The following is a 22,950-nucleotide window of genomic DNA, read 5'->3' as shown; positions in this document are numbered from 1 at the left end:
TTGGCACGTTTAACACGTTTTTGGCACGTTTAACACGTTTTTGACACGTTTAACATGCTTTGACACATTTAACACGTTTTTCACGTACTTGACATGTTTAACATGATTTTCACATTTTTAACACGTTTTGACACATTTAATACGTTTTTGGTACGTTTAACACTTTTTGACACATTTAACACATTTCTCACGTCCTTGACAAGTTTAACACGTTTTTGACACATTTAATACGTTTTTCACGTCCTTGATACGTTTAATACGTCATTGACACGTTTAACGTGATTTTCACGTTTTTAACACGTTTTTGACACGTTTAACACGTATTTGGCACGTTTTTGACACGTTTAACACGTTTTGACACATTTAACATGTTTTTCACGTCCTTGACACGTTTAACACGTATTTGGCACGTTTTTGACACGTTTAACACGTTTTGACACATTTAACATGTTTTTCACGTCTTTGACACGTTTAACACATTTTTGACACATTTAACACGTTTTTCACGTCTTTGACACGTTTAACACGTCATTGACACGTTTAACACGTTTTTGACACGTTTAACGTGATTTTTACGTTTTTGACACGTTTAACATGAATTTTACGTTTTTAACACGTTTAACGCGTTTTTGACACTTTTAACACGTTTTTGGCACGTTCAACACGTTTAACACGTTTTGACACATCTAACACGTTTTTCACGTCCTTGACATGTTTAACACGTTTTTGACACATTTAACACGTTTTTCACGTCCTAGACACGTTTAACACGTCCTTGACACAATTAACACGTTTTTGACACATTTAACACGTTTTCACGTCCTTGACACGTTTAATACGTCCTTGACACATTTAACATTTTTAACACATTAAACATGTTTAACACGTTGTTGACACGTTTCACATGTTTATTACGTTTTTGAAACGTTTGACACGTTTTTAACACATTTAACACGTTTTTAACCCGTTTAACACGTTTTTCACGTTTTGGCACGTTTAACAAGTTTTTCTCTTATTTGGCACGTTTAACACATTTTTGATACGTTTAACACGTTTTTACGTTTTTTGACATGTTTAACACGTTTTAAACCTATCATAATGTGTGAAAAACATGTTAACGTATTAAAAATGTCAAAAACGTGTTAAATGTGCCAAAAACATGAAAAACGTGAATAATGTGTGAAAATGTGAATAACGTGTTAAAACGTGTGAAAAACATGAAAAACGTGTGAAAACGTGTTAAACTTGTCAAAACGTGAAAACATATTAAACATGTCCAAAATGTGTGAAACGTGTGAAAAACGTGTTCGACATGCCAAAAATGTGTTTAACGTGCCAAAAACGTGAAAAACATGTTAAACGTGTGAAAAACGTGTTAAACGTCTGAAAAACGTGTTAAATGTGCCAAAACGTGGAAAAAAGTGTTAAACGTGTCAAAATGTGTAAAACATGTTAGGCATGCCAAAAACGTGTTAAACGTGTAAAACGTGAAAAACGTGTTAAACGTGTGAAAAATGTATTAAACAGGTTAAAAACATGCCAAAAACGTGAAAAACGTGTTAAACTTGTTGTATTGTGTGAAAACGTGGAAAAAACGTGGAAAACGTGTGAAAAACGTGTTAAACTTGTTAAAATGTGTGAAAAACGTGTAAAAAACGTGATAAACTTGTTAAAACATGTGAAAAACGTGTGAAAACGTGTGAAAACGTGAAAACATGTGAAAACGTAAAAAACGTGTTAAAACGTGTGAAAAAACTTGTGAAAAAAATGGAAAACGTGTGAAAAACGTGAAAATGTGTTAAAACGTGTGAAAAACGTGTGAAAATATGTTAAACGTGAAAAACGTGTGAAGATGTGTGAAAACCGTGTTAAATGTGCTAAAACGTGAAAAAACGTGTTAAACGTGTCAAAAATGTGTAAAACGTGTTAAATGTATAAAAAAATGTGTAAAACGTGTTAGACATGCCAAAAACGTGAAAAACATGTTAAACATGTGAAAAGCGTATTAAAAATGTTAAAAACGTGCCAAAAACGTGAAAAACGTGTGAAAAACATGTTGAACGTATTAAAAATGTCAAAAACGTGTTATGAATACCAAAAATGTGAAAAACATGTTAAACGTGTGAAAATGTGTTAAACATGTCAGAAACGTGGTTGAACGTGCCAAAAACGTGTAAAAATGTGTTAAACATATCAAAAACGTGTTAAACATGTCAAAAACGTATTAAACGTGCCAAAAACGTAAAAACATATTTAAAAAGTTAATATTTTGAACCGATATTTTATTTTATAAACATAGGAATTAGAATTGAATTACAATTCTATCATTTTCTCAAACATAGGAATTTGAATTGAATTACAATTTTATAATTTTTTCAAACATAGGAATTGAATTGTAATTAAATGCCAATTTTCATGGAATTGGAATTAGAATTCCAATGCCAATTCTAATTTCAATTTCCCCTCATCAAACACACCCTTACGGTTTTAAAATTATAACAAATCAGTAATCTAGTACCGCAGAAATCCAAATAGTTCAATAAATTTAAACGTATTCTCAAAAACAATAAAAAAAAAAAACTTTATTATATGTGAAGTAACAGAACAATTGGTTAAACGAATGATTACATAATTACAAACGAATAGAATAGAATCAATCAATGTAAGTGTATCAAAAGGTGTAGTAGTCATTGTAAAAAATGAAATAATTTGTGATCTCATGCCATCATGAGTTTGAATTCCTCAAAATTAAGAACGCCATCTCCGTTTATATCATAAGTAGCGATCATCATCTTACACTCATCCATGCTCATCGATTCACCGAGCTTCTTCAGCATTCGCTTTAAACTCTTGGGCGTAATGCTACCGGACCCGTCCATTTCATACATCCTGAATGCTTCTTTCAGTTCCTTGGCCTTCTCTTCATTTCCCGCCCCATCCATTAACCTAACAAAATCTTCTACCTCCAATAATCCATCCCCATCTGAATCCATCGATTCTACTGCCGATTCCGCTTCCTCCTCCGATAACTCGCCGCCCATAAAGGCCAGACATAGCTGGAGCTCTTGTGGAGATATCTTCCCGTCTCCGTTCTCGTCAAAATGGGAGAACAACTTCTTGTACTGCTCAATTTTATGCATCATTATTAAACTCTTATTAACCCACCTGCGATTCCTCTTCTTAATAACTATAATTGTTTGGGATAGAGATTATATATAAGGAGATAATTCCGCGTATGGCTTATTGATTGATCTAAAGAAGAAGAAGAAGAAAGGAAGACGAAAGTGGTGCTCCTGCCGTGGCGTGTGTGTCGGAGATGATGATGATAATGCTTAACAACAAATAAACGCGGATTTTGAATAATTAATTAATGGAATTAAAGAAAAGGAAAAAATAATAATTTATTTATCAAGTGGTAAGATCTGAGACGTCGATCTATGTCTTGGTCAAAAATTGTGGTGTGTATCTCAACCGTCAAAAACAGTATACACGGGATTACATGTTATTATAATGAAATAGAACCAATGATAAGTATGTTGGTTATAATTAAGTGATACATAAATATATTTAATAAAAATTAAATTTGAAAATATAAGTCGAACGTATAAATATCAAGGTCGGATCCTCTATTACTAAAAAAATCTCCCGTTCCTCATGTTCAAACCTGGGTTATAAATATCTAGGGCGGTGAAAAAAAAATAAAAACCGCTAACATAACCAAACAGATAAATTACCGGTTTCATTTTACTGGTTTATTGAGTAACCGATTCTAAAGATTACGGTTAACCAGTTAAATGGTTCGATTTTCGGTTTACTATTTTTTTAGTAGTTTAACTGGTAGATTCGTCTCAGGGTCTGCTTGGGATTGTGTTCATGATCATAGGGACATTATCTCATAGTCCCACTTAATGTGGTCTACCAAAGTGATACCCATGATTGGATCAAAAAGTACATGAGCATCACGGAACTTAATTGTCTCATTTTCTTGGGAAATGAGGAGTCCATTGAACACCTCCTTGGGAATTGTCCTTTCGCCACCTTGCTTTGGCGCAGATTCTCCGTATCAATGAGCCTCCTTAGCTTCTAAAATGAATGGACTGACATCAAGGACCTCACCATCAACAAGACCAAGGACAACGACTTCAGCTCCAATACCTTTAAGTGTTTCTTCGTCAACATTGTTTATCGCATTTGAATGGAGAGGAACGCTAGAGTCTTCTCAGGAGTCCACAATAATGCAGATATAGATGGAACAATATCATAACCGATGGTAACTCCCTCATCTGAACGTGAATGCATATTCCCACAGACGAGAAAAATTGATTAATTTGTCAAAATTGAAACATCGCTTACGAGAAAGTCACTATCACCACTGATTTAATTGTACTTTAATTCTCAATTATCATTTGTCATTTTTTATCTCTTTTTTTTCATTATTGTCCTTCATTTAGTTTATTTTTACTCATATTTCCTTTGAACTCATGTAACTCATTTGCCCATTTGTGCCTTTTTATTTAATTGAAGCTTTGTCGTCTTTCACAAAAAAAAACAAACAAAAAAGTTCCTAGTATAGAAGGAAATGGTTCAAAGTGGTCAAATTTCTATAGAACACTTGGGTACAAAGTCCATGGTAGTTGACCCCTTGACAAAGGGTTTGTCGCCTAATGTCTTTTTTGAGCACACTATTAACATGGGTGTTTTAGAGATGGATGATTTCTCGGTTAAGTGGAAATTTGTAAATTCAGTTGTCTCTCAGTTTGTTTTATAGATAATTTTGTATTCGGTTTCTAATCAAATAAAGTATTATTCATTTTATTGTATTTTGTAAAATAAAGTTAAAGTTTGATCTCACTAAAATTAAGGTTGGACCAGTTGAAAATTGACATAAATATATCACCTTGCATGTAATTTTTCATGCCACAAATTCATGATTGATCTATGTCATTTTGTCATATTGATATTCGTGACCATTGAAGGTTTAGTTGTGATTGATACAACGAAAACCGCATTGATCCTATGTTAATGTGATTAATGGACGAGATTGTTAATGTTCTCGGAATCAATGACAATATTGTGCACAATAAGGGTATATTATTCATTTTTAAATATATATTTCTAGTGGGAGACTTTTAGAATTTAATGGGGCATTTATATATTTAAATTGATATATATGGTTATTGAATATAATAAATTAATATTATGTGATCTAAGGTTATTTGTGATTTGACTTAATGACATTATTGTCATGAATGTTAAACTGTAGATATCTTGCGGTATTTTTAATTTGATGGGGGCCAAATTAAAAATCAACATCATTTATTAATGAGACAGTTATTAATAAGACGGTTATTAATAACGCGGTTATGGTCCCCAAATGGCAGAAGATAAAATTAAGGTATAAAGCCGTGGATAAAATAACTAATTATTTGATCATGCTCTCGCTCTCGCTCTCGCTCTCGCTCTCTCTCAATCCCAATCATCGAAGAATAAAGGAAATTAAAGATTTTTGCCCTTTTGGAAAATCATTTCATCTAAACATCATGTCTAAGGATTTATGTAGATATTTCGCTCTTATCATTCATATATCAGGAACAAGTATTATGATCTAGAGCATTACAATTTATGATTTAGTTGTAACAACAATTTATTTCCAACATAATACACTTTTTTTTTTGTCTTTTAACTAAAAAAAATATAAATTACTTCCTCAACAATCATATTACCCATTATTTTTTTTTCCTCTTTAAATTATTTAAACAACCTCTGTAAAAAATAATAAATAAATAAATAAATATAAAAAAGGGCCTAATATAAAATATTTGTACATCAATTCTCTAGTCGTAGTTTAGGAGCATTTTTTTTCTTATTAGTTGTTGTTTTCATGATTAGACAAGGACAGCCTATATTCGGTGGATACTTGTAGGAAATATTATTATATTTAAATTGTCACATTTTAATTAATTTAGTATTTTTGATAGGAAATTGATGATTGTACTAACTCAAAATAGTAAGAATAACATCTTTTTCATCGACATTTTAGGCAATCGCTTACTTCTAGTGAAGTACGGCTACAAGGGTTTATATAATAGGATCTATATAATTTTTAATTATTTTGTAATTCTATATTATTATTTTTTAAATAATATAAAATATAATATTTTAATATTAAAATTAATAAAAATGACATATAATTGAAGGATTCAACATGATAGATTTTTTATTTTTATTTTGTAATTATAGCGTTTTTATCCTTATATATTAATACTATTTTTTCAAACAAAAATTATTTTTAGAAAAAAGTAAAATTTAAAATACAATAAAAAAATCTCAACATAATAAAATTGGTCCAAACAAAAATGTCCCACAAAACCAAATATCAAAACTTAGAACAAAACCAAAGAAATGAAAATCAAATATCAAAACGTCGATTAAAAATTGTTTGTCGTCATGCCTAATGTAGTCAAGAGAAACTGATTCGATACATAATTCGAACGAGCACCATCAAAATCTGAAACAAAAATTCAAAGAAAACAAGACAAAACTAAAACTCACTCATTGAACATGTTAATGACCGACACGTAATCAGGGTCAATCAGGGTCGGCCCTGAAAAGTCTTGAGATTTTGGGGGCCCTAAACAAATTTAAATTTTTGGGCCTAACATAGTAAAAAAAATATATTTTAATTAATAAAATAAAATATAAATAATTAATATATTATAATACGAGACTAAAAAAGAGATAAAAAAAAAAGTTATTTTTATAATATATATTTAATATTAAAAGAGAAAAAAGAAGAAAAAATAATGTTAATAATATAATATTATTAAATATAAAAAAATGGAGGCCCTATAAAAAGGGGTCTATGCAAGTGCATTGGTTGATTTACCCAAGATCGGCCCTGTAATACGAATGTAACCCGATTAAACATGTGTTTCAAAATAAAAAAATTATTATATATTAATATGTTTTACATTCTTTTCTAAAAAGAACAAATCTCTTCACAATCAAACCCAAATCAAAATTTTCAACTAATACAAAATTATTTTAAAAAAGAAAAACCTATTCTCATAAAATAAAATAATAATTTACATGACTTTTGTATTCCAAGAGGCAAGAAACTTGGGACCGCAAATTTCTCGCTACGTGTCACTTAAACAGACAAGCCAACCGACATGACACACATATTCCTCGTGTATCCTTTCTTAACGTGGCATCATTCTAATGAACAATCAAACACGTGTCTCATTCTCTAACCACCAATTCTGACCGTGTAGGCCCCACGAGGACACGTCTAACGGTAAAGTCTTGTCGCTTTCTAGATCTTGAGAGGCCAAAATGTAAATTTCAACAAAGCATAGGGACTAGTAAGACCTTTCATTATCACTAAGATTTGAATTTTTGATAGCCATTGATTTCTCACTTTCTCCAATTTATAGCAGAGAAGATCACTGTCTTCTTCCATTACTAAAAATCCTCTCTTTCTCTCTTAAAAGATCAAGAAACAATGTTTGTGAAGAAAGAAGAACAAACAGAAGATGGGTATGGAGGAGGTGAATTAGGGTTTTCTTCGTCAAAGTCAGCACCAACTCCATTTCTGAGGAAAACCTTCCAAATGGTGGAGGAACCAGGAACAGATGAAGTTATCTCATGGAGTGATTCTCGTACTAGCTTCATTATTTGGGATCCTTTTAGTTTCTCTACTAATCTTCTACCGAGATATTTCAAGCACAATAACTTCTCATCCTTCATTCGTCAACTAAATACTTATGTAAGCTTAATTTTATATCATATTATCATGTCATGAAATTTTGATTGGAAAGTTACTGATTTTGTTTTATGATGATCTATATAGGGTTTCAAGAAGATTGATTCAGATAGATGGGAATTTGCAAATGAAGGATTTCAAGGAGGGAAGAAACATTTACTGAAAAACATCAAGAGGAAGAAGGTTTCATCACATTCACAAACTCAAACTGGGAATTCATCCACTGAGTTGGATTATCTGAAGAAGGATCAAACTGAATTGAGAATGGAAGTGTTGAAATTGAAACAACAGAAGGAAATGAGTGATACAGATATGATGAACATGGAAGAGAGAATTGACAATTGTGAGTATAAACAACAGCAGATGTTTTTGTTCATGGCGAAAGCATTTGCTAGTCCAGTCTTTCTTAGCCAAGTAGTTCATAGCCTTAAAAAGAGAAGATTGATGAACATGAACTTGAACAAGAAGAAACCTAGATTGATGATTAATGAACAAGAGGTGAAAACACTATCTTACTATGATGAATCAATGGATGGAGGAAATGGTGGTGGTGGTGATGGTGATGGAAGTAGTCCAGTTACAGAAGATGATAAGAACATTAATGAAACAGAAACAGAAACCAATTTCAATTACATCATGTGGGAGAAGCTACTTGAAGATGATATGATCACTTGCGAAAATAACAACAACAATAATAATCATATTCTTCGTGAATTGGAGGATTTGATTACTGAACCCAAATAAGTCTTAATATGTAAATAGTTTGTATCCAAGTTAATCTTTTATGCACTTCCCTTTTCAGTTTTCCATCACCATCTTTGGCCTCAAGAACATAATGCTTATTTGAAAGTGGGATTAGTTTTATTCAACAGAAATCAAAACAAACATGAACCCAGAAATATTATCATTAATCCTTGCTATTGCTGCTGTCTGATTCCTTGATTGGATTGATTGCATCAACAACAGCTTCGATTTCTTCCTTTGCTCTTGCTAATATGTTTGGACCTTTAACTTCACTTACTGGAGTTTTCTCATCAATATCATCACTCAATCCATGAGTTTCAGTCTCATGTGGCAACTCCTTAGTCACTTTTGAGAAAAAGGGGATAAGAAATCAGATTGAGAAATCAATTAATTTGAAGAAGAAGATGAAGAAGAAGTATGTATATACCTTCATGTTGTTGTTGTTGTTTGGATTCAGCCATGGAAGAAGAGAAGATGGGGGTTAATTAGTTCCTCCTGATTTACTTTGATTTTGAAGTTTCAGATTTCCAATCTATACGGATCTGTGAAACGTTCTTGTGATGATACGTGGAAGAAGGAAGAGATTGTTGAGTCGGTGGGGGGCTCGTTTGGTTATATACCTTAATTTCCGTATTTTATTAAAAGTGAAAGAAGAAAAAAGAAACCCACATAATAAAGGTCTGTTCTTGCAAGGAAAGGAAAGGAAAGATCTAGAATGGAAGGTTTTCGATCGAAATCATATGGGGTTTCGTACTTGTCTTCTTCACAACCAGTGATTCCTGCGCCAATGGTGATAATTCCAAAGAATTGGAAAGGAAGTAGTAATGGGCAATCGAAGAGATGGAGTTTTAGTGATCCAGAGTTAAAGAGGAAGAAAAGGGTTGCTAGTTATAAAGCTTATGCTATGGAAGGGAAGATTAAAAGATCTGTAAGAAAGGGTTTTAGGTGGATTAAAGAAAGGTGCAATCTTGTTGTTTATGGTTGTCGATGATGATGATGATGATCAATTTTATTGGATTTCTGTTCTTTTTCTGCTCAATAATTTATCTTGATTACAATTTACAATTCAATGTTTTTGTTTGCTGTTTTTGAAAGAAACTGTTTTTTTTCTTGATTAATGTTGGTTTAGAACAAGTTTGTAACATCATCTTTAGATTCTAAAGCCCCATAGTTATAATTCCTCAGTTTTCTGAAAGAAAGAAAGAAAGAAAAAAATCAGGTAAGGTTTTATTTTATTTTTTAGAATTATTTAAATAACAATTTAATCAAACATTATTTTATTACTTTTCTCATCCAACATTTAATTTTGTTTTTATTTGAAAATTTAAAAGATTTATAATTATGGTTAAGAATTTTTTATTATAAAAAGTTTATGATCATGAGACTATATCTCAAAAATTAGTCATATTTGATGACTCACCGAATAGGCTCACTTTGATTATCGATCAAACCATGTATATACATATTCTATCTTCTTCTTTTTGGCACAAATATGGAAAGAATAAAATTTCATTAATCTCGTTATTTTAAGTTTTGTTCAAAAATGTAATACTCAATTTTTTTAAAATTGTAATGAGTGTATCGTTTCATCGATTTTTGTCCGAATCCTCCTTACTTCTTCTGTGGATCCCTCTTCTTCTTGTTTAATCCCCTCGTTTCATAAGTTATTTATAAATCTCTTTCTTCCGTTTTTGGGGTCCCGAGCATCTACCATTGTACCCACAATGATTGAACATACTATTGTTATCCATAATGGGTCTGGGCGAACGACGGGAATTGAACCCGCACATAGAAAAGCAGGGTCACCTTACGTTCTTGAACCGATAACCATCTTTCGGCTAACCTAGTCTCCTCCGTCCCTCGGGACCAACAAGAGGTAGTACAGGAATATTCACCTGTTGTCCATCCCCGAATTCGTTTCGGTTGTGAGACACATTACACTTCAATATAAGTCCTCAAAATGCAATTAAAAAAAAATAGAGGGGGTCACCCTTTTTTAATAAAAAAAAAAGTTCAAATCGAAAATAGTTAGAATCTTCTTGAAAAGAGTCTCCCGTATCTCTTTGGTTAATAAAATTCAAATGACTGCAGATCCATAATAGGCATATAGAAATTATTGTACGTCAAATAACCTCAAAAGTGTTAGTTTCAGAAGACGGAATATTGTATCAATCAATAAGTGTCACTTAAAAGATATATTCATTTATAAACCCTCTTCTTTATTGTATCATCGCCAATTCACCTTATCTTGCATATAACTATCACCTTATCTTCTGTAATGTTATAATGTTCCTCTAATTAAATCTTTATAATTACATAATCATGGAGAAAATGAGAAGATCTGCCTATGTAACTAAGTATAGGAGAAAGATTGCGGGAAAGTCTTAAAATCTAAAAGTATAATGAACTTGTTATTAGGCTTTTATTTTAATTTTGTACACAGTTAGTTTTTACGCGATAGCATTTTGTTAGTTTATATTGAAAAATAAATTTATTTTACATTAAACTCGTGACATAATTTTATTTCATATTTTTAAGTGTTCAGAATGTTATAATCTATTGATACGTTTTATTTTGTGATATGTTATAATTAAATATCGGGTTAAATAATTATAAAAAATTAATTTAATTTTAACAAGTATATGATAAGTTATAAATCGAATTTTTCAAAAAGTCTTAAGGATGAAAAAAATAAAAATAAATAACAGTATTTATAAGTTGTGAATTTCCTTTTTCTAGAATCTTTTCAAAAAGTAGAAAATGTAAGAAATCGTTTATTTTAAATCAAAACAGTGTAAAATGAGTACTTTGAATTATTGCTATTCGACTTTAATCATGTATTTTATTTTGTAATTGAGTTTAAATTAGCTTCTGAGATTATATATATTATACAAAATTGGTTATAGCTTCAAGTGTCAAAACTATTTATTAAATTCTCTTCCATTCTTAAATTTAAAAAATGGAAAAAATAATAATTGTTATCAAATATCTAATTCATTATAAGATAATCATTCTAAACTATTTACAGTTAATTTTAAACGAATTAGAGTTGAAATAAGTTTGAATTTTATTTTCTTAACCATAAAAGAATAATTGAAATTTTATGAATAAAACGACCGGGTATGTATATGATTTTTGCCTTATGTTTTAAAATTTGATAAACAAATAATGAATTAAATAAAAAATATAAATATCTCATTTTATTATTTCTTAGGAGATCAATGTATCAAATTCAACCCCAAAAAAATCTCATTTTATCATCTCATCTAGTAATTAAATCAAATTCAGCTACAGGATATTGTCAAAGATCATTTGCAACATCATGCTAATCTCATGCAATTTGGAAACTTTGTGGTCTAAAAGACTCACTGTTTTTTTACATTTGGTTTGATTTCAATTTGTGTAAATTTTAATTTTATTTAAATCTTTGTAATTGCATAATGAACTAACCTATCAACACAAGCGAATTTGCGACTCTAACATTTGAGTTTTTAAGGGTCAAGCGTTTGATTAAGCATGAGCTGAATGTAGATGAGTTAGTAAGTCAAAAACTATTGATGAAGTTAGTACTAAGTTTTTGATTTTTTTGTCCTCAACATTTTGTGACTTGTCATATGTATTCAAATTGGGGTTATATTTTTGATATTCTAAGATAGTATTTGAATAATTGTAATGCATAAATGTTAGGATTTTGTTTTAATTCAAGATAAAAATTAATTTTGTAACCCTTGGAAAAATCCTTGTTTTCGGTTTTTCCAGAAAAACTCGAGGTTTTCAAGAATTTTAATTTCGATTTGCGTGTCAAGAATAAAACATTATTTTAAAAAATAAATAAATAGTCCCTAACAACTTTTGAAATTAATTAGAAATAACTAATTTCAGTTTAATTTTAAATAATCCGGGTATTTATGCAAATCAAATTACAAATTGATTTTTTTAGAAATCCGTTGTTTAAATTATTTTAAAAAAAAAATATTTATATAAAATAAAGTCGCCAATTGATTTTTGAAAATCAATAAAACGACATACGTGTACAAACGTATTGGCTAGAGTTTCTTTTAGTTCGTAGTTTGGTGATACTCAGCAAAGGGTTTTCGCGCTTTATCCTCCGTACCTATTTTGAAAACGCTCCCTACTTATAAATTTGGCTTTTGAAAATCGGTTGTATGACGTTTTATTTTTACCGATTATTCTTCTGGTCCTAGTCATGCATATGTTTTAGCGTTATTTAAAATATTGTAACAACAATATTTAAATACTCGTACATGTTGCAAATGACGTTGACTAGGGAGGAAAATACTTTAAGAACATCAGTTTTTAAAGTCATTAGGTTTAAACATAAATCTCAAACATGTCTTTGTCAAAATATTTTTTGTGAAAACATCCCAAAATATTTTGAAAGCATTTTATAATTTTTTGAGAATTTTAGAAAATGGTTTAAGGTTCCAAAATTACAAAAATAATTTTATATTTTGAAAATGGGAACCAAACAGGCCTTAGGACCGATGTCATAGGCCTTGGATTCTTTTCATCGGTTGGGGTCTAGGACCCTTGGTCGGACCCATCGGTCCGGGCTAAGAAGCCTCGGTCGAGGTGCTAAGGACTCTCGGTCCATGACTAGGATTATCGATCGGGGGTGTAAAAAATCAGCGGTCTTAGGTTAGGACTGGGCTAACTTTTATCGGTCCTAGGTTAGGACTGGGCTAACTTTTATCGGTCATAGGTTTGGGAATTCTCGGTAAAGGTCGAGATTCTTCGGTCCTAGGTTGACCTCTCGGGCATAGGTGGAAGCAATTAGTCCTAGATTCGGGAGTTCTCGGTCCTAGATGAAAAATATCGGTCGAACCTATTAGTCCTAGCTAACAAGCCTCGGTCGGACATGTCGGTCCTAGGTTAAGTTTCTCGGTCGGACCTACTGGTCCTCAAGAACATCAAAATTGTAGGTTTTTCAATTTTGATATAGGCTTGGATTCTTCAATTCAAGGGCCTAGATAGATTCACAGAGCTCACAGGAAGATTTAGAACATCACCCCAAGGTATCAATCGACTTGGGTGAAGATCAATTTGTTCAAAACAGTTTATAGCCAAAAATCGAGTTTTTGGTTTTAAAGTTGTTTTGAAGTTTAAGGAGCTCGAAAATAGCTTCCTTATACTTCATATACTTTATTAGTACCAAAACAAGAACACTAGTCGTTCGTTTGGATCAAATCAAGAACTTAAAATTTTCAATTATTTTGAAAATTTTGATTTTGATCAAACATGATCCAAATAGTTGTCCAACATCATTAGAAACATGTTGGGATGATTTATGGGCAGTTATTCTTGAGGATCATCCAAAGAACAACAAACCAATTTTTGGATTTTTAAAATTCAAATTTGGATTTTTCTGTTTAAAGTTTATTGATTGATTCTAACCTAAAAAAAACTTGGAAATTTCCAATCCTAAAATCTAACAAGCAGTCAATACAGTAAAACCTCGATAAATTAATACTCGATAAATTAATAACCTCGATTAATTAATAAACTTTTGTAGTCCCAATTCGGGACCATTAAGATAAATTAATAATTCGATAAATTTATAAGATAATATAATTTTATTAATGCATATAAGTTCCATATAATATATAAATTAATAATTCCATATTACATCAAAATTATAGATATTTATTCTAAGATGTACTTTTATAATAAGACTTTAATGTAATTTGCTTCCTTTTGAAATTAATGTCTCCTTGTACTTCATTTTAAATCCTTCTTAATGCATTATTGAGCTGTGGCGTATTATGTTTATATTACTAGAGAAAATTACGCAATGTAATTGTTGCTTGAATGACATTCTTTCGTGAGACCGGCTCCAACTATGTATTGTCATCTTCTGCTTCATCTTCTTTCTTATTTTTCATAACACTGTTAATGATTTGTTCATCATTCAAAATTCTATAGCGGCTTCATTTTCACCAGGATAATCAATAAATTCTGTATTTAATTTACTTAAATTCATGCATATATAATTTATTTAAATTCATGCATCTATAATTTAATTACATTCAAGAATTTATTTAATTTACTAAAATTCATGAATATCTCGATAAATTGATAAATTATTAATTTATCGATTAATTAATAAATTATTAATTTATCGACTAATTAATATTTCGATTAATTAATAATTTTTCCCGGTCTCAAGGGTATTAATTTATCGAGGTTTTACTGTATATAAACTTATGAAAATTAAAAAATACAAACTTCAATTTCAAACTGTAAGTATGAAATAAAGGATGATTGAAAGCATATCAAGGATTGAAGAACACTCCTTAAACCTTAGAAAAGTTATGGGATGCATGGATCCAAACTTTAGAGCCTAATGCAAAGATTTCAAAAATCTGAAAGATTGAAGCTTTATTGGCGGATTTCAAATTTCTTATGATTTGAAGCTAGAAAGTGGATCTCTTGGCTTCGGATTTGTTTAGATAACCTCCCGAAGTCAGTTGGATGGCTCAAGTGGATCGAATTAGTCAAATACACTCAATGGTGTTTTGGTTGTACTTGGATCAACTGGCCAGAATAAGAATGATTCATCCTTATTGATGTAGGGGAAATGATTACTGAAGTAGGGTAATCATTTCGGCTTTTGAATTAGCTGATTTGGTTGACTATCGGCTGTATTCCATTTTCGGGAAATCAAAGGATGGGATTTCATCCTTATCTTCTCCGACGATCGCGACGAAGAAGACGATGGCGACCAAAATGACGTTGTTTCGAGCGCTGTTTAACAGACATGGAGTGTACTGTCAGCGTTTCGTCATGACATGAGTGTTCCGTGCATTTTGATTTACGAAGCTAACGTCCGCGTTAGCTAATCGGGTGCGGCATGGGCGCGTGTTCCCTCCGTTGCAGCGGACTACGCGTGCAGCCTAGGAGCGTTGGATGACATTCCAACGCTCATCCGATGATTCTGGTCCTTGTTGCATCCGAATTCATAATTCGACTACACACGATTACAAATTTAGTCTCTTAGATAAATTTGACAACATTTACAAGATAATGTATAAACAACATATTCTTAGATCATGAATAAATTTAAGAAATCATTCTTTTTTGTTTCGAGGGAATTAAAAGAGAACTAGCATGACACCCCACAATCATGGTTCTCGCTTAAACTTAAAATGCTTCTAGGTGATCGAGCGGTCTAAGAAATTGCTCTAATCTCATGAATAAATATAGTATTCTTCAAATTAAATATATAATAAATTTATTTTTTATTAAAAATATAAATATATTATAGATGTAAAAATATCAATTTATATAATTTTATCATACCAAAATTTTATTTGTATAAATATTTTTTTTATCAGAATGAAATTATGACGGGAATAATAATAAAAAATTAAAAAATACTGAAATTGTTTAGAGCTTGTTCAGAATATTTATCTTCTACATCTTTAATACTCCTAAATGATAGTCACTTAATTTATTGACTAAAATGTTCTATATTTAAAATAAATTATTATTTATTAATAATTTTAAAAAATTTTATCAAAAAAATACTCAAATCCTCAAAATCATTGTCACTCATTTTTTTATAAATCTTTTTTCGCTCTACAATTTAAAACATTTTACCCAGTATTTTAGGATAGTTCGTGCAATATGAAATTGGTCGACCTAATGCCTTACATTCATCTTAAATCTCGAGTGGATGAGGAACCGAAATGGTAAGCTCGAGTCGTGCACTTTTTAGAAAATGTTATTAGTAGATTACTTTGTTAAATCTCGTGGCTTACCTTTTTCTCGAATCTTGTAAAATGAAGTGAGAAAACGATTCTCTCGGGAGTCGTCTCGTCTTAAATTGAGATGAGGAACCGGAAATAGAACTTGGCAAAAGTTAGACATTTTTTCTCTTTTTAAGAGTTGCACTTAGTTTGTTTCTTGAGAAACTAAGAAATAAAAAAAAATTAAATTCTTTTGGGCTTGTTGCTTGGTTACGTGTGAGAAATGACTTTTCGGCGCTATGTCCCACATGTCCGTCCGAAAGGACAGTCTCTACTACGAAATAAATTTTGCTCAAGTCTACTAAAATTTTTGAATTTCATAAAATGTAGAAAATTATTCTGGGTCGTTTTCTATTCTTTTCATATTTTTTAAAAAAAAAAAACTAAGAGGGCTTTAGATAAAAAAAAATTGAAAAATGATATAGAGCGCGACTTGAAACAGCGAATGATCTAGCGATGCCTACCTGGACACGGACAGATAGAATATTATCTCTCATCTTATTAATTATTTTCTCTCTCTTCTTATTAATTATTTTCTCTCATATAATTCCAGCGACGGGTAAAATTAAAAAAAATTAATCGTGAAAAAATATTAATAAGACAATAGAAAAAAAATAAAAAGAAAAAAGAAAAAAGAGGGCATAAAGAATAAATAAAAAAATATTTGATAAATAAAAAAATTGAAAAGTCATAAAAATAAAATAAAAATAAAAGAGATAAATTCATAATTCAACTAATCAGTGATATTAATTAGGGTTTAAGTTTTAAAATTTAAAATTTAGGATTTAAGGTTTAAAGTTTAGGGTTTAGAGTTTATGATTTAAGGTTTAGGGTTGAAGGTTTAGTGTTTAGAGTTTAGAGTTTAGAGTTTATTTAAACATATTATTAAAATATTTAATATGAGAGTTTGTTGTAAATTATTGAGATATTTTAAATGAGAGATAATAAATATTAAAGAAATGAGTAAAATAATAATCGTGAGAATAAGGATAAATGGAATAAATTAATTTGTAGAGATAGAGAGAAAAATTATTTAATAAGAGTAGAGAGAAATTAATTAATAAGAGGAGAGAGAATCTTAATTATTATTATATTTTTATTTATTTATTAATTCCACATGTTGTCCACGTATACCATCGCTCTCTCAGTCGTTGTCTCTAAGGATGACAATTTGAAACCGTCCCGCGAAACCGAACCGAATTGCCCCGTTTGGGACGGTTTTCCCCGAAACCGAACGAGGATGGGGCGGGGATGGTATTTGTGTCCCCCGACCCGCCCCGATTTCACCCCGTTTTCATCCGGATTCTACCCCGAATACCATAAACATACTTAAATATATTAAATCACCAATATATTTATTTATTTACTATATTTTATAAGAGTATTAAAATTATTTTTTTATAATAATATAAAATTTTAATATATTACAATATATATATATTATATTAAAAAATTGGTTTATATAATTTTATTGTATAATATTTATTTATTTTTTAAAATAAAAATTATTAACGGTGCCCCGCGGGATTCCCCGAAACCGAAAAAAACCGAACGGGGCGGGGATGGTATTAAAAAAATCCCCGAAATTAAAACGGGGCGGAGATGGTAATTACATTCCCCGCCCCGAACCGTCTCATTGTCATCCCTAACTGTCTCCCAGTAGAGATATGTATCATTCCTCAAAAATATTTACCTAAATACTTAAACGGCCAGCAAACATGCATTTAGCCGCTAAACCAACTTGGCTGGATGGCTGAAGTCGTGGCAAAATAAAACATACATCCTATTCTTCGTCTTCTTCCCATTTCATATTTTTTTAAACCAAATCAAAGTCTCCTAAAACTCATCAATCTTACTTGAATTCTTGCATAACCAAATATTTAAACATGACCAAATCAAGAACTTAAGATCACAGCATCAGGCAATGACTAAGAATCAAAATAAAAATTCTAAGTTAATGCTGAACTTTTTGTCATATTCTAGATCATGTTAGGCATTAATTCATTGCATTTCCAAAGTCACACTTAATTCCATATCAAATTTGGAGCGTGCTTAAGCAAACAAGAAGTCATAACTCGACCTGTACGTAACACAGCATAGCAGATATTCGCCGGAGCAACGAGGAAGATGACTAGAATTTCAACTTCCTACATAATGATTACAGTAGGCTAAATTTGATTTAATTGTCCTAGAATCGTCCTAAGACCTTAAGAGCAACCTTACATCCACACAAGAGTTAACAAATAAGCTTAACCAGCACTTAAGGAAAAATTAACCGTTTTTTAGAAGCTCTTGTGCAGGTATTCAAAATATTAACACGGTCTTGATTTTCCTTCACAAATCATTTGCAAATCAATTCTAAAACTAGTTTGGATCATCTCCTCCAAGCTTACGTTTGGAGAAGGTTCATCTTGTCGTGACTCTAATATTCACAACCATGATGAATCTATAACAAGTATTGTTGATCAGGTAACCGGGTTGTGACTTAGCTTAGATATGCCGAGCTAGGAGTAGTTGTTGTAACTGAAAGCGGTTATCTAGCATTTATCTTGTAGTCAACTATTTTACAATTTGTTAGACTTTAAATAAGGATAGAGTTGTCAATGAGAGATAATTGAATTTTGGTGGATTGATTTTTATATTCTCTTTTTAAGTACTAGAGCTCTAGGCTCCTAGTAACCCTAATTCTCTCCATTTCTATTCAATATAATCTTTAGTTCTCTTCCTTTCTGAATCTTAGATTCTTCTCCTTTTCTCTAAACAACTGTTATTGTGAAAATAATATCGTGATTGACAGGATGATCACGACAAGTGGTATCAGAGCCTACGATCCTCGAACTTCCACTGAAAATGGTGAATGCTTGTAACAAAAGTAATGAAGAGATGATGCAGAATCTGACCGAACGCATCGAGACGATGGTATTACAATTTAATGAAAGTTCAAGTTACTGAAACAAGAAAATCTCAAGGCGAAGAGAATATAAAACGATACAGATCGAAACCGCTCGTCACTAAGAGGTTATGCAGAAAAATAGCGTTGAGAAGTATGAGTCTATAATAAAACTTCTAGAATCCAAGAATTTGAACACAAATAATAAATCAGCCAAGGACAAAGGAGAAAGCTCGAATACACCTCCACTACAACATAGATCTGGACACAGAGCACATCCTCATGAGAGGGATGTCATTTACAGAAGACCAGACAAGCAGATCGTCAAACAAATTTCCGGAATAGTTGAAACTCCTATTAGTAACCGGAAGTAGACTATGGATCCAAATTCGATACGGACTGTGGGAGGTATGTCAATTAAACAACCATGAATGGATATAGATAAATTTGATGGTTCAAACCTAGAGGATTGATCAAAAGGGTTAATAAATTTTTTGATCACTTCACCATGTCTGAAAAGAGAAGGTAAGCTATTTTTCTTATTTCCTTTTTGGTGAGGCTGATGTTTGGTTCTGTGATTATCTGATTGATCATCCGTTACTAAATCCGTTACTAAATTGTGAAAATTTTTGAAGTGGTGTTAATGACATTTCAAGAAGGGGGACACCAAGATGTCATAATACAACTTAATCATTTGAGACAGATAGGAACATTGAAAGATTATAAATATCAATGGTGAGAGCTACGAGCATTGGTTGCAGCTAAATTTCCACAAAACGACGAGTACTGCATGAAGAGCTTCATGGGAGCTTACGACCTGAATTGAAAAAGGCTTTGAAGATGGCAGGACCAGAAACATTATATCGATCAATAAAATTGGTTGAGGTGAAGGATGAGTTTCTCAAACCTCTCCGTAAGAAAAAGAAATTGTTCACCAAATTTTCAACTCATACTCCAAATATAACATAATCAAAACCTTCATTGAGTAATAACCAGCAAGGTACGTTTAAATCAAATGCTAACAAAAGTACTATTGAAATACCAGTAAAAGATCTCAAGTTTGTATAAATGAGAGAAGAATGTGTTAAAGGTATTTGTTTTTTAAGTGTGATGGAAAATATTCCAAAGATCATGTTTGTCTCAATCGTCATCAACTATTCAATATTGAAGTAATAGAAGACGCGATAGACGACTAATTTAAGGCTAAATAAGAGGCCAAAGTCGAATTTATCTATGATGACGAGAATGATTGTTTTAAAGCTAAAAAGGAGGCCAAAATCGAAAGGGTTAACGATGGGGTTCGATTTCAATGCACGCTCTTAAGTATTCTGAAAAAGAATTTGGAATTAGTTCGGAATCGTATTAAACAACAAGCTGATAAAAACGACAGGAATGAGTGTTTATTGTGGGCGATTGGATATTCTTAAAGCTAAAACTCTATCGTCAAACTCCAGTCATTGCCCGTAAAAATATCAAGTTGTCGGTAAAATATTTTGGACCTATCTCTCGTTGAACAAAGAATTGAAGAGGTGACCCATAAATTGAAACTTCAAAAGGGTTGCAAAATTCATTTTGTTTTTCACGTACGTTTATTGAGGGTTAAATCGGGTCAAGTGCATACGGTCGGCTTATCTCTCTGCATGTAGTAGCAAAAGATGATGATATATTGTTGGTTCTATAGACAATTTTGGAGGACGCCACGTGGGAAGAGTGGACTTTTTCGTTTTCAATTTCATGAATTTTGTGAGTAGTTTTCGATGTAGAAACCACGTTCGACAATGGAAATGAAACTCTTAAGGGAGAGAGATTTCGCGACTCTAATATTCACGATGGCAATGGGTACCCGTATGCCCGATACCCGTGGGTACCCGATAGTGGGATTTGGGTATTTTTAAATCGGGTTCGGGTCCGGGGCCAGGGTCGGGCATGGGGAGAGGGAGAATGTACTCGGTCGGGGATGGGGAGTGTGTGAAACACAAACTCGATACCCTGTACCATCACTATGATAAACTGTTTTATAAATCAACACATGAATTCAAAGAAGCTTTTAAATGTCTTTTATATAAACCTTTTATGCATGTACTTCATTTTCATCACCACTTTTTAATGAATCCTCGTCATAAAAATCGTAGGATTCTATTTCTTGACTTTCAGAGAAGTTTCTGCTTCCACCAACTCCCAGAAGAGTTTAAAACAGTTCTCAACCATGTCAGGCCAAATCGGGGGTCACCACTTTGGGTGGGAATGGCTCAGCCCACATATCACAGCAGGTTTTGAAATATTAAATGTTTGTTGGATCTTTAGACTCACTATGATTTTGTGGTGTAAGTACACAGTAATAGATTTTATTTGACATGGTGAATGGAGACTTGGAATGAGGCAAAGTGCAAGAGATGTGTGAAAGGAGGTACAAATATGTAGACGAGTACTTTGTAAGGTCTAATACGAAAGACCATATTTTTTACATAAATCTTCAACTCCAACTTTTATTGAATAACAAAATATTATTTCTATCTTATCATTTCTTCATAAATAATCTCTATTTTTTTTTAATTTTCATTCTATTTTTTTATACACTAATTTATCTTCAAGATTTATAAAAATAAGTATGTAGGTAGGTAAGTAAAGAAGTAATGTTTTTATTTATATTTTTAATATTTCAATATTACTATTTTAAAATTATTTATAAAAGTTGTGTTTTTTTTTCTTCAATATTTATAATCTTATAAGTTTTTTAATTGGGTAATAGGGTACTCGTCGGGGATCAGGTATCCGATGAATCGAAGATGGGGATAGGAGTAGTGATACTCGTTGGGTTCGGAGTCGAGTAGTGAAATTAAAATCGGGTTCGAAGATGGGTACTTCACTACTCGTTGTCATCCCTATTCACAATCATGATGAATCTATTACAAGTATTAGTGATTAGGTAACGGGACTATGACGTAGTGAGGTATGTTGAGCTGGGAGTAGTTGCTATAGCTGAAAGCGGTGATCTAGCATTTATTTTGTAATTAGTTATTGTAAGGTGATCTAGCATTTATTTTGTAATTAGTTATTTTACAATTTGTTAGACTTTAAATAAAAATAGAATTATCAAGAAAAGTATACTGTATTTTAGTGTATTGATTTCTATATTCTCTTTTTAAATACAATCCTATTAAGTTATTAACCCTAATTTTCTCAATTTCTATTCAATTTAATCTCTAGTTCTCTTCCTTTTTTAATCTAATTCTCACATTCTTCTCTAAACAACGGTTATTATTGTGAATTAATATCGGATTGACAGGGTGATCACGACACATCTCTACTTGAAATTTTGGCCGAAATTCAAATTCAGGCGAATTCTTGTTACGTAAATTCCTATATCACTTTAGAATCAGAGTCAAACGTTTCAGAAAAAATCTCAACCGACTTTTTAATTATAGACACTGCTGAAAGCTTCCTAAGACTCTCAAGCAACTCCAAAGTAAATTCATGTTTATGTGAGAAAAATGAAACTAACTCATATTTATCAATTAAATTAATAAATATTTTAATTTTATTAAAGTAACGATAGAGAACATGTTCATGCTTTTTATCGTTACTTTATTATTATAACATTTAAAAATAATTATTATTTAACCCAAACAAATCACTTCTAAAATCTAACAAGAAATTCTTTAAATAAGATTAAAATTATCATCATCATGTCCCTCAATGCTAGCTTTCTTTTGAATTCTTTTAACTCAATTTTAAGCTTATTGGTCCATATTGAAATACTTTATGGTAGACAAGAGATTGAA

General features: G+C 31.4%; 2 protein-coding genes across 2 annotated transcripts; one reads left to right on the top strand and one right to left on the bottom strand.

The window, feature by feature from the left end:
* Positions 1 to 2,562: 2,562 nt before the first annotated feature.
* Positions 2,563 to 3,191, bottom strand: LOC124915562 (putative calcium-binding protein CML19). Its single transcript, XM_047456312.1, has one exon. It carries the CDS (start codon positions 3,141 to 3,143, stop codon positions 2,718 to 2,720), a length of 426 nt encoding a protein of 141 aa, XP_047312268.1. The 5' UTR covers positions 3,144 to 3,191; the 3' UTR covers positions 2,563 to 2,717.
* A 4,289-nt stretch (positions 3,192 to 7,480) lies between these two features.
* Positions 7,481 to 8,572, top strand: LOC124916762 (heat stress transcription factor A-7a-like). Its single transcript, XM_047457525.1, has 2 exons — positions 7,481 to 7,768; positions 7,853 to 8,572. The coding sequence occupies exons 1-2, from the start codon at positions 7,505 to 7,507 to the stop codon at positions 8,507 to 8,509; spliced, it is 921 nt and encodes a 306-aa protein (XP_047313481.1). The 5' UTR covers positions 7,481 to 7,504; the 3' UTR covers positions 8,510 to 8,572.
* Positions 8,573 to 22,950: the final 14,378 nt, after the last annotated feature.

The sequence above is a fragment of the Impatiens glandulifera genome, chromosome 9 (assembly GCF_907164915.1).
Source record: "Impatiens glandulifera chromosome 9, dImpGla2.1, whole genome shotgun sequence".
Taxonomy (NCBI): Eukaryota; Viridiplantae; Streptophyta; class Magnoliopsida; order Ericales; family Balsaminaceae; genus Impatiens; species Impatiens glandulifera.
This window is presented reverse-complemented; position numbering and strand designations above follow the sequence as displayed.

Excerpts from the sequence above, each read along its gene's own strand:
- LOC124915562 (XM_047456312.1), bottom strand. The coding sequence starts at position 3,143 with ATGATGCATAAAATTGAGCAGTACAAGAAGTTGTTCTCCCATTTTGAC.
- LOC124916762 (XM_047457525.1), top strand. The coding sequence starts at position 7,505 with ATGTTTGTGAAGAAAGAAGAACAAACAGAAGATGGGTATGGAGGAGGT. Across the intron at positions 7,769-7,852 it reads TTCGTCAACTAAATACTTAT|GGTTTCAAGAAGATTGATTC; the intron begins GTAAGCTTAATT and ends TGATCTATATAG.